General features: G+C 43.1%; 1 protein-coding gene across 12 annotated transcripts in view; it reads right to left on the reverse strand.

The window, feature by feature from the left end:
- Window positions 1-13,154, reverse strand: part of spata17 (spermatogenesis associated 17) — a 548,756-nt gene that overhangs the window by 519,023 nt on the left and 16,579 nt on the right. For 8 of the 12 annotated variants that reach the window (XM_085981083.1, XM_085981092.1, XM_085981099.1 and 5 more), the window contains one exon: window positions 2,806-2,887. The exons of the other annotated variants lie outside the window; for them this stretch is intronic. In XM_085981083.1, the coding sequence (XP_085837209.1) occupies window positions 2,806-2,887 (82 nt within the window). The remainder of the gene's footprint in view (window positions 1-2,805; window positions 2,888-13,154) is intronic. 12 annotated transcript variants of the gene reach the window in all.

Below are 13,154 nucleotides of genomic sequence, written 5' to 3' on the forward strand. Positions count from 1 at the left end.
CAGAACTGGAAAAAGCTGGAGATCGAACAGGTTTTTAAGCAAGAGCAGGGGCAGGGAAAGGGGGAGGGGAGGAAAGAACAAAAGGGAAAGTCTGTGATAGGATGGAAGGCAGGAGAGATTAAGAGACATTAAGAGATGGCGCAAGGCAAAAGGAGATGTTAATGGGACAAGTTAAGAAACAAAACATGGCTCTAGATGAAGTGTAATTGGCAGAATGAAAGATAGCTGCCATGTGGGAGAGAGAAACAATATATAATAAATAAAATAAATGGAAAAAAAATAGGTGCGGAGGTTATGGTCTGAAATTGTTGAACTCTATGTTGAGTTCAGAAGGCTGTAAGGTGCCTAATCGAAAGATGAGGTGCTGTTCCTCGAGCTTATGTTGAGCTTCATTGGAACAGTGCAGGAGGCCGAGGACGGTGAGGTCTGAGTGGGAGTGTAGCAGAGAATTAAAGTGGCAGGCGACCGGAAGCTCGGGGTCACCCTTACGGACTGAACAGAGGTGTTCCGCAAAGCGGTCACCCAATCTGCGTTTGGTCTCCCCAATGTAGAGGAGACCGCATTGAGAGCAGCAAATACAGTATACTAAATTGCAAGAAGTACAAGTAAATTGCTGTTTCACCTGGAAGGAGTGTTTGGGCCCTGGACAGTGGGAAGGGTGGAGGTAAAAGGGCATGTGTTGCATCTCCTACGCTTGCACGGGAAGGTGTCGGGCGAAGGGGTGTTGGGGGTGATAGAGGGGACCAGGGTGTCACGGAGGGATGCTGAAAGGTAAGGTGAGTGGAAGATGTGTTTGGTGGTGGGATCACGCTGGAAGTGGCGGAAATGGCGGAGGATGATCCATTGAATATGGAGGCTGGTGGGGTGAAAGGTGAGGACAAGGGGAACCCTATCGTGGTTCCGGGAGGGGGGGGGGAAAGGGTGAGAGCAGAAGTGCGGGAAATAGAACGGACACGGTCAAGGGCTGTGTCAACCACAGTAAAGGGGAATCCTCAGTTGAGGAAAAAGGAAGACATGTCGGAAGCACTGGTATGGAAGGTGGCATCGTCAGAGCAGATGCGGCGGAGACGGAGAAACTGGGAGAATGGAATAGAGTCATTACAGGAAGTGGGTGGGAGGAAGTGTAGTCCAGGTAGCTGTGAGAGTCAGTGGGCTTGTAGTGAATGTTTGTCAATAGCCTATCCCCAGAGATGAAGACAGAGAAGTCGAGGAAGGGAAGGGAAGAGTCGGAGATGGACCATGTGAAGGCGAGGGAAGGGTGGAAATTGGAAGCAAAGTGAAGTGAATGAAGTTTTCTAGTTCAGGGTGAGAGCAGGAAATGGCACCGATACAGTCATCAATGTACCGGAAAAAGAGGTGAGGGAGCGGACCTGAGTAGGACTGGAACAAAGAATGTTCCACATATCCCACAAAAAGGCAGGCATAGCTGGGACCCATGCAGGTTCCCATAGCAACACCTTTAATTTGGAGGAAGTGTGTGGAGTCAAAGGAGAAGTTGTTCAATGTGAGAACAAGTTCAGCCAGGCGGAGGAGGGTGGTGGTGGATGGGGACTGGTTAGGCCTCTGTTCAAGGAAGAAGCGGAGCGCCCTCAGGCCATCCTGGTGGGGGATGGAGGTGTAGAGAGATTGGACGTCCATAGTGAAAAGGAGACGGTTGGGACCAGGAAACTGGAAACTATTAAAGTGACGGAGGGCGTCGGAAGAGTTGCAGATGTAGGTGGGAAGAGACTGGACAAGGGGAGAAAAGTTAGAGTCGAGATAAGTGGGGCAAGAACAGGCTGAAATGATGGGTCTACCGGGGCAGTCCTGTTTGTGGATCTTGGGAAGGAAGTAGAAGCAGGCTGTGCGGTGTTGGGGAAGTATGAGGTTGGCGGCCGTGGAGGGAAGATCATCAAACATTGGCCGTCGCCGAGGTTCAGGTAGGAGGATTGCTCCTTGAACAACCTGGGCTAATATGGCCTCCTGCTGAGAGCCATTCTCCCCTCCTCCACTTCCCTCTTCTAGCAACTTGTCCTGCATGGCCTCTGCTCAGTCTCGCAGTCATGCTTGATTCCAAGAGCAAGGCCTACTAGTGCATCCATGTCTGGAAGCAACTGGTTTGTGCAGAAGCCTTGAAGTTAGGAAAAAGTACGTCAGCACCTGACACACCACTCCCTGTAGATTTTTGAAACTAGAAACAACTATGGAAAGCAGCAAAAACGTGAAGAAATCAACTGGCAACTATCCTGTAAGTAGTTGATGATCCCTTTAAATAGCACTGGTGGGGGGCCCTTCCTGCTGCTTAAAGCGTGTTCAGCTGTGCTAGCTTAAGAGAGGGTGACAGCTGAAGCATGAAGCTCCAAAATGGAGGCGCTGGCATCAAATCAGCTTTGCACGCGGATTGGCATCATGATCTTCCTGCTCTGCATACTTCCGGTGGACGTTAACTGCACGCGCATCAACGCCTTTACTAAGATAGCATCTGACCAACTTCGCGGCAGAGGTGTGCGCGCTGCTGCAGGCATCATTTTGGATCCCTAACGGTACTCGAACCCCCCCAAAAAACAGGTGCTACTGAGCCCATTTTCTCGCCCATAGACTAGAGCAGTATTAGGTTGGCCCTTATGTCCAAACATACAATGGTTGGACAACATTTCAATTAAACATTTTAGAAAGGATCTAACCTGTCCAAATTGAACAGTCTGTCCATGTAATAAAATATTACGGTTGATGTCCTTTAATGAGCATAAGACATCACCCCTTTTTAATGGATTTTTGTAAAGAGCTAAATCAATTAGCATTGCCTAATAGAATGAAAGTCTTTACCTGCACCATGGATCTGAAATACACTCTGCTACGATATCCTCGCCATGTTTTCTGAATGATAATTGCTATTTTCTGCAGGTGTCTTTTGAAGAAAACAGATTTTATATAATTAATTTTGATCTAAAATTTAGATTCTGAAACTTGTATATTAAAAAGTAATTTTCTTATTCACCCCACACTTTGCATGACGCAAGGTCATTTTACTGTTCCGCACTGACACGTCTGAACAGAATTACCTTGCAAGAATTCAACCAAGTGCTTTGCTCAACCTGCATCCCTTGCTTGCATGGCACTATGTATCAATGGTGCAGTGTGCTATGCCACCATGTTACTTCTAGTATAACAAGCTTCCTAGGTTAAGTAGCGAAATTTCATAGTTAACCACAGAATGATTTCTGATGTGACGGTCATGAAATAATGTTATTATATAGATTTTCTTTTTAAAGCTTTTTCAAGTTTGTTACCAGTAAATTGTTCATTATTAGTTGTGTAAAAGTATGATTTTTTTAGTAATTTTTATAATTTTCTTCCATAGTTGCCCTACCCATGGTCTTTTTATACCAAAAACCCTTCATGGCTGAAAACATAGGCTGGAGAACTGCTACTAAACCTTCATCAATGCTGCTAGACAGCCAGGTGCTGGGAGGTGTGCAAGAGCAACCCAGGTGACTGGCTCATTGGCCCGTATTTTCCGATCGGAGGCTTCCTGCATGCGGAGGCCTCCGAACTGGAAAAAAAACTACAAACTTACTCGAGGGCGCCCGAGGTGCATATACTTCCGCTTCTGGGCCTCTCCAAACTCAAAATGCACAGGGTCCACATATCCCAGAGGCGCATGCAGTTTGCAAGCGTCCCAGGGATCACGTGGGCCATGGGGAGCCAATAGGAGAAGGGAATCTCCCTTCATACACTTGACAGATAGACCTGCCAAATATATGAATGGAGATCACCCCAAAAACACTGTAAAACATTAAATAAATGTTTTTAAAAACCATCATGTTTTTAAAATGAGTTGAAATTACAATAAATTTAATATTTTCAACAAAAATTTCATTTTTTAAAAAATAATTAAAGTTTTTTACGGGGCTAAAAATAAACTTATCTTTTTTTAAAGTATTTTAAAATTATAAATGAGTGAAATTTAAAAAAAAAACTTTTTTCAACTCTTATGCTGGTAAAAACAGGTCCGACGCCTGCTTTTACCAGGCGTAAGATTTCTAAGGGTTTTCCGCAGGCGAAGGTTCTCCAGAAAGCGGAACTATCTGCCCACAGAGGCCCTTCTCTAGGGCAGGCGTCAAGAGCATTCTTGACAGATCGGAAATACCGGTTTTCAGTGCATGCGCTTCGCATGCCTGAAACCGATATGTCCGATGTCTCTACGGGTGTGTACACCACGTGTACACACACGTAGACATCGGAATATATGGCCCATGGACTTTCCTTCCCCCGCACCTGTGGGGAAAGCAAAGGGCCGCTGTTCATGGCTTTCCCAGGAATGCAAGGCTGAGATTGGGAAGCCACCATGTAAGGAATTACAGATTCAAATCCCATCACTCTATGGTTGATTTATAATACATCATATATCTTTAAAAATAGAAACAAACAGCATGAGGACAAGTCATGTAATATTACATTGTATAACAGTGATTGTTCTGGACTGATGGACCATTTTATATGCAGATAGCACCCTCTGGTGGTGGTTGTGTGTTAGCAGTGTTTGTGGGAGGAGAGGTCATTTGACCTTTCTACCTTTCTTCCTGTGTGAGACGTCATTTGACCTTTCTACCTTTCTTCCTGTGACCCAGGAAGTAGGAGTCCAGGAAGAACCTGGCTTGAGTAATGGAGGATTCCATGAGGGATTCGCAATCCAATGTAATCTGATCTTCTATGTTAGGCCAGGCGCAATATCTGTGAGTATCTTTGTCTATTAGCATGATAGCAATGTTGTCAGAGTAGTATTTTGACAATAATGTGTTTATAAAAAGTAATAGTCGGTATTTACAGAAGTACAGTCCAAATGTTAGTTAGTTATACAATTAGTCTATTCTACTGTTGTAAATATGTTTATATCTTATGTAATATCGAATGTATAGTACTCAGTTTATGTACAAAACATACTTTGTCTTTGTTTACAGTTTAACAAATTTGTTCAAGTAAAGCTTCAAACAGCAAACGGCTTCACGAGGAATTATTTTGAATAAGTGTTTAACTTGCTGGATAACTAGATAGGAGCACGTCTAGCGCGGCCAGTACAGTGATTGCTCAGCCTCCTGTCAATCATCTGAGCAACAGTTGAAAATTTTGCCCCAAAAATTTGAGATACCGCAGCTATTTCCATTGAAGGCTAAGCAGACATTTAATTGTTTTTTGTAATAATTATGAAGGGTTTTGATGGAGTGAAAAGGGAAGAACGATTTCCTTTGGTTGGGGAGTGAGTGATGAGGGGTTATCAATTTAAAATTGTGATTAAGAGAGTGAGGAGAGTCAGCGTTCGCTGTCATTACAACTGCGAGGAAAGCGCTTTAGGGGAAATTGTTTACACAGCAGGTTGTTGGAGCATGGAATGCTTTGCCGCAGAGAGTAGTTGAGGCAGAGATCATTGCATCTTTTAAAAGAAAACTGAATAAATATTTGAAGCAGCTGAGGATGCAGGGATATTTCGAGCAAGCAGAGAAGTGGGATTAGTTTTGGATAAGTCTAGTAAATCCCAAAACTGTAAACTTCTGTAATTCTACCCGACAAATGGGCTTGATAATCTTTCAGTTCGGAGGCAGGCTCTTACACCTGTATATTATCTTTACAAATTCTGACTAACCTGCTGTACGTTTCCAGTACTTTCTGTTTTTATTTTAGTAGACCCTGGACATGAATTTTAAGTACTATAAATTCTAAACATCAAGACTTCAAAAGGGAAGTAGCTCCTTAGCACTAAGCTTGAGTGCACTCAACTACAATGGTTTTCCAAAGAGTGATAGTCAGTGTTAAACTATCTGTACTTATCTTTTTTTAAACCAATTAAATTCACATTAGATTTTAGGACAAATGTCCAAACTGCCCAATTTAATCAATACTCTGTTCAAGAAAAAGACATTCCATTCTTTCTTCCACATTAATTATACACCAGTTACACTCCACAGTTTAAGTATCATGTAATTCAGCTGCAGTCACTAAAATTGAATTTAGACAAAGGGTGTGAGACCACCTAAAATATAAGTGCAAATAATGCAAAACTAAATTTATCAATTTTCCAGGTAGTCCAAATTTAATTAAAAATCTTTTTGATGTTAGTAGAAATCTGGCTGTCTCATTCATTAAAGACCTGATTATTATGCTAATAACAGGAGAGCCCCATTATGTGATCTCCAACCCAGGCAGCTAAAAACTATATAAATCAGAGGCTGCAGAGAAGCACTGTTCCCTTCATTTAGGTTCTTGTTGTTAAAAGTATATTGGCCTGGAATTTGCAGTTGTAATGACAGTGAAACTCTCAGCGTTCACCATCATTACAACTGTGAATCTGACAGCAACTTCTGGAGTAAATGCATGCGCAGTTAAACACGGAAATCCAGAAGTTGCGGTCAACCATTCCCTGCTCCTCCACAGGGCACGCTGTTCAACTCTCCATAGCCGGCAATCAATTGAAATCACTGAACTGATGAGAATGTAAGCTTTTATGCTGGAATATCGCTCTTAAAATCCCCTGAAAAAGTTAAGCCTTGTTGAATTAGGTGTAACTGGGTTTTTAATGACGTACTACTGAATCATAAATACTGCTGAACAACTGTTCTGGCTCTGAAAAACTAATTTTAGATTTGTGGAATGCCAAATTTTTCCATTATGATAAAAAAAAAAGTTTATGATTTTTCAGCTTCTACCTTAATCCCATGTGAATGTCCCAATCTTTCTTTTGCTCTCTATAAAATGATTAAAAAGTGAAGGATAAAACTTGCTTTTTACTTCTTGGTTTGCTGTCTGTGAGAATTCTTGAAATGTGATTGGCTGCTTAGCCAGCTTGATGACATCACTGTTACTGGATGCTGGAGATCCCCTAGACTTGGCATCAGATTCAAATTAACGTTGGGAGAGGTGAAATCAATGCCACAGAGATCGCTAGAACTTTGAGGGCAGCTTTCTTCATGGTCAGCGGCGAGCGCCATCAATTTGCCTGACGGCAAAATCCGGTTTCTTTTAGCTGTATCTTTTAGCAGTGCACTGTTTCAGTGTTATTTTGGTCTTGTTGGTATCTGTCTGAAGACACTTTTCTGCACACATGAAGATTCCGGAAGGAAGCCACAACAAAACTATGCACATTCCTGCAGCCAGATTTGCAAACCAATTCCAAGATAGGCTGAGAAGGCCGAGAAGGTTACAGCTGCACTACATTGTGTGTGCCAGGTTTCTACAGGTAAACGTGAGGCAACTAGGTCACATCTTGCAACCTACAGTATATGCTTGCGTGAACCAGGTCACTAACGGATTTTTTGTCAGGGCCACTAATTTAAGCAATTTTGATTTGGAAAGTAGCTATCAGCTACCAACAGAAAAAGCTCCGATTTCTACCATGTGGCAAAGTACAAGGCATCATTGGCTGCACGCACAAGCCTTCAATGCAACTCTGTGACCATCACAATAGAATTATGTACATCAATACCCTTTACATTGGCAACTCGAGTGATGCCTTTATCCTACAATACTCAATAGTGCAATGGTTGCTCGGGGAGCAAGGAAATGCATCACGATTCCACCAGGGTCATTGTAGAACACACTTTCAACACCCTCAAGCAGTGATTCCATTGATTGGATAGATCAGGGGGAAGAATGTTACAGTAAAGCCCTGTAAAGATCTCCAAGACTACTGTTGCCTGTTGTGTCCTGCACAACTTTGCCCATAAAGACGCTTACACAGAATTAAATAGAATAGACAGCATAGAAACAGGCCATTTGCTCCAACCAATCCATGCCAGCGTTTATGCTTCACTCGAGCCTCCTCCCATTCTTCCTCATCTAACTCTACCAGCATAACCCTCAATTCCGTTCTCCCTCATCGAGTTTCCCCTTAATTGCATCTATGCTATTTGCCTCAACTTTTCCCTGTGGTAGCGGGTTCCACATTCTCACCACTCTCTGGGTAAAAATGTTTCTTCTGAACTCCCTATTTGATTTCTTGGTGACTATCTTATATTGATGGCCTATAGTTTTGCTCTTCCCCACAAGTGGAAACACTGTCTCTGTGTCTACCCCACAATTGGAAACACTGTCTCTGTGTCTATGCTATCAAAACCGTTCAGAATTTTAAAGACCTCTATTAAGTCACCCCTCCGCCTTCTCTACATCATTTTTATAATATGGCAACCAGAACTGCATACAGTTTGCAGGCTTAATTATGGAACAGGCAGAAATAGAAAGATAGCATAAGCGGAAGGCAGTGGAGAATTACTAGATAATGGGCCAAATGGCCTGTTTCTGTGCTGTAACCCATTATTTCAGGATGCATTTACATGCACTAGTCTCCTTGCATGCAACACTGAAAGATGAGACAGAGGAATTGGATACACAACAAACAATTCAATCTGTGAGTGTTAGAAACATAGAAGATAGGATCAGGAGTAGGCCATTCGGCCCCTCGAGCCTGCTCCGCCATTCAATGAGATCATGGCTGATCATCCAAATTCAGTACCCTGTCCCTGCTTTCTCCCCATAGCCCTTGATCCCTTTAGCCTTAAGAAATATATCTAACTCCTTCTTGAATCTATTTAATGAATTGGCCTCCACTGCCTTCTGTGGTAGAGAATTCCACAGGTTCACCACTCTCTGGGTGAAGAAATTCCTCCTCATCTGTCCTAAATGGCCTACCCCTTATCCTTATAGACTGTGACCCCTGGTTCTGGACTCCCTGGCCATCGGGAACATCCTTCCTGCATCTAGTCTGTCTAGTCCCGTTAGAATTTTATAAGTTTCAATGAGATCCCCTCTCATTCTTCTAAACTCCAGCGAGTATAAGCCCAATCGACCCAATCTCTCCTCATACGTCATTTCTGCCATCACAGGTATCAGTCTGGTGAATCTTCGCTGCACTCCCTCCATGGCAAGAACATCCTTCCTCAGATAGGGCGACCAAAACTGCACACAATACTCAAGGTGTGGTCTCACCAAGGCCCTGTACAACTGCAGCAAGACATCCTTGTTCCTGTACTCGAACCCTCTCGCTACGAAGGCCAACATACCATTTGCCTTCTTAACTGCCTGCTGCACCTGCATGCTTACCTTCAGCGACTGGTGCACAAGGACACCCAGGTCTCGTTGCACTTCCCCTTCTCCCAATCTATTGTCGATCAGATAATAATCTGCCTTCCTGTTTTTGCCACCAAAGTGGATAACCTCGCATTTATCCACATTATACTGCATCTGCCATGCTTCTGCCCAATCACACTGGAGTTTCTCGGCATCCTCCTCACAACACACACGCCCGCCCAGCTTTGTGTCGTCTGCAAACTTGGAGATATTACATCTAGTTCCCTCGTCTAGATCATTTATATATATTGTGAATAGCTAGGGTCCTAGGACCGATCCCTGCAGTACCCCACTAATCACTGCCTGCCACTCGGAAAAAGAGCCTTTTATTCCAACTCTTTGCTTCCTGTCTGCCAACCAGTTCTCTATCCAAATCAGTACCTTATCCCCAATCCCATGTGCCTTAACTTTACACGCTAATCTCTTATGCGGGACCTTATCAAAAGCCTTCTGAAAGTCCAAATACACCACATCCACTCGTTCTCCCTTATCTATTCTACCAGTTACATCCTCAAAAAATTCCAGTAGATTAGTCAAGCACGATTTACCTTTTGTAAATCCATGTTGACTTTGTCCGATCCGGTCACTGTTTTCCAAGTGCTCTGCTATTAGATCTTTTATAATGGACTCTAGCATTTTCCCCACTACCGATGTCAGGCTTACCGGTCTGTATTTCCCCATTTGCTCTCTACCACCTTTTTTGAATAGTGGGGTAACATTAGCTACCCTCCAATCCATGGGAACTGTTCCAGAGTCTATCGAATTTTGGAAGGTGACCAGCAATGCATCTACTACTTCCAGAGCCACTTCCTTATGTGCCCTAGGATGTAGATTATCAGGCCCTGGGGATTTATCGGCCTTCAATCCCAATTTCCCTAACACCATTTCCCTACAAATACTGATTTCTTTCAGTTCCTCCCTCTCATTAGACCCTATGTTCCCGACATCGCTGGGAGGTTATTTGTGTCCTCCTTTGTGAAGACAGAACCAAAGTATGTATTTAATTGGTCTGCCATTTCTTTGTTCCCCATTATAAATTCCCCTGATTCTGACTGTAAGTGACCTACGCTTGACTTCACCAAACTTTTTCTCTTCACATATCTATAAAAGCTTTTACAGTCAGTTTTTATGTTTCTTGCAAGCTTACTCTCGTACTCTATTTTCCCCCTCTTAATTAATCCCTTTGTCCTCCTTTGCCGAATCCTAAACTGCTTCCAATCCTCAGGTTTACTGCTTTTCCTGGCCAATTTGTATGTCCTCTCCTTGGATCTTATGCTATCCCTAATTTCCCTTGTTAGCCACGGTTGAGTCACCATTTTTGTTTTATTTTTATGCCAAACAGGGATGAACAAATTCTGTAGTTCATCCATGCGATCTTTGAATGTTTGCCATTGCCTATCCACCGTCAACCCTTTGAGTAACATTCCCCAATCAATCCTACTCAACTCGCGCCTCATACAATCATAATTTCCTTTATTTAAATTCCAGGCACAGCCTAATTGACCAACCCTTTGCATCTCCATGTCTGCCCAATACTCCTGCCAAATTAACCGTTCCCTCCAGCGGGCCCATAATGCAGACAAACTGAAGAATGCATCATCACTTTTCCACAACACTCCTCATGACAGGGAATCAACTTCAGAAAGCTAACACGGTGAATCCAGACAAAAAAGGCTACAGTAACTTGGAATCCAAGGTTTGTATAATTCCAGTCATAACATTTATAAATGCTGTGCCTGTGCTTATCACATCAGCTAGAGGGCTCCGCTGCAGAGGATTCTAATGAGACCACTTTCTCCATGGTGCTTTGCAGCTCAATCAGATGATCATACAGCACTAAAGAGAGATGAGTTACAGACTCCCTCATTGAAGCTCCCAAACTGTACAGGCTGCTTGACATGCTATCAAATTACTCCACAAAGTGCTGATGTTGAGCTACCAAAGTACATCAGTATGTAGGCCTCATGGAATCCAAATCCCTGGGCTCAGCAGCTGAAGGTGTCCTTATCATAGAATCATAGAATGTTTACAGCACACAAGGGGGCAATTCGGCCCATCGAGCCCGTGCCAACTCTCAGCTAGTCTCACCCCCCTGCCCTTTCCCCATAGCCCAGCAATTTTTTTCCTTCAGATACTTATCCAACTCCCTTTTGAAAGATAAAATTGAGTCTGCCTCCATCACCCTTTCAGGCAGTACATTCCAGATCTTAACCACTCGCTGTGTAAAAAAGTTTTTTCTTATGTCGCCTTTGGTTCTTTTGCCAATCACCTTAAATCTGTGCCCTCTGGTTCTCAACCCTTCTGTCAATGGGAACAGTTTCTCTCTATCTACTCTGTCCAGGCTCAAGATTTTGAGCACCTCTATCAAATCTCCTCCCAATCTTCTCCGCTCCAAGGAGAACAACCCCAGCTTCTCCAGTCTATCAACATAACTTAAGTCCCTCATTCCTGGAATCATTCTCATAAATCTTTGCTGCACCCTCTCAAAGGCCCTCACATTCTTCCTAAAGTGTGGTGCCCAGAATTGGACACAGTACTCCAGTTGGGACCGAACCACTGTTTTATACAGGTTCATCATAATTCCCACACTTTTATACTCTATTACTATATTTATGATGAAGCCCAGGATCCTGTAAGCCTTTTTAACTGCTTTCTCAACCTGCCCTGCCCTGCCACCTTCAACGATTTTAGCACACAGATTTAGGATCCCTTTAGGATTGTACCATTTAGTTTATATGTCCTCTCCTCATTCGTTCTACCAAAATGCATCATTTTGCACTTTTCTGCATTAAATTTCATCTGCCACGTGTCTGCCCATTTCACCAGCCTGTCTATGTCTTCCTGAAGTCCATCACTTTCCTCCTCATTGTTCACTATACTTCCAAGTTTTGTGTCATCTACAAATTTTGAAATTGTGCCCTGTACACCCACGTCCAAGTCATTAATATATATCAAGAAAAGCAGTGGTCCTAGAACCGACCCCTGGGGACCACTGTATACCTTCCTCCAGTCCAAAAAAACAACCGTTCACCACTACTCTCTGTTTCCTGTCACTTAGCCAATTTCTTATCCAGGCTGCCACTGTCCCTTTTATTCCATGGGCTTCAATTTTGCTGGCAAGTCTATTATGTGGCACTTTGTCGAATGCCTTTTGGAAATCCATGTACACTACGGCAACCGTATTACCCTCATCAACCCTCTCTGCTACCTCATCAAAAAACTCAATCAAGTTGGTTAAACATGATTTGCCTTTAACAAATTTGTGCTGGCTTTCCTTAATTAATCCACCCCTATCCAAGTGACTGTTGATTTTGTCCCTAATTACAGTTTCTAAAAGCTCCCCCACTACAGAAGTTAAACTGACTGGCCTGTAGTTGCTGGATTTATTTTTACACCCTTTTTTGAACAATGGTGTAACATTTGCAATTCGTTCTACCAAAATGCATCACTTTGCACTTTTCTGCATTAAATTTCATCTGCCACGTGTCTGCCCATTTCACCAGCCTGTCTATGTCTTCCTGAAATCCATCACTTTCCTCCTCACTGTTCACTATACTCAAGATTTTGAACACCTCTCTCAAATCTCTTCTCAATCTTCTCTGCTCTAAGAACAACCCCAGCTTCTCCAGTCTATCAACATAACTTAAGTCCCTCATTCCTGGAATCATGCTCATAAATCTTTGCTGCACCCTCTCAAAGGCCCTCACATTCTTCCTAAAGAGTGGCACCACCCCCGTATCTATGGAGGATTGGCATATTATGGCCAGTACCTTCGCAATTTCCGCCCTTAATTCCCTCAGCATCCTAGGATGCATCCCATCCACTCCTGGTGATTTATCTACTTTAAGTACAGCCAGCCTTTCTAATACCTCTCCTTTATCAATTTTTATCCCATCAAGACTGTTGGATTACCTTTTATGTTGGCTGCCATTCTATTCTCATACCCTCTCTTTGCACCTCTTATTTTCTTTTTCACTTCTCCTCTGACCTTTCTATATATAGCCTGATTCTCAGATGTATTTGCAACCTGACATCTGTCATATGCGCTCTTTTTCTGC

This window comes from Somniosus microcephalus, chromosome 3 (assembly GCF_052327205.1).
Source record: "Somniosus microcephalus isolate GS21.2 chromosome 3, FLI_Smic_1.0, whole genome shotgun sequence".
Lineage (NCBI taxonomy): Eukaryota > Metazoa > Chordata > Chondrichthyes > Squaliformes > Somniosidae > Somniosus > Somniosus microcephalus.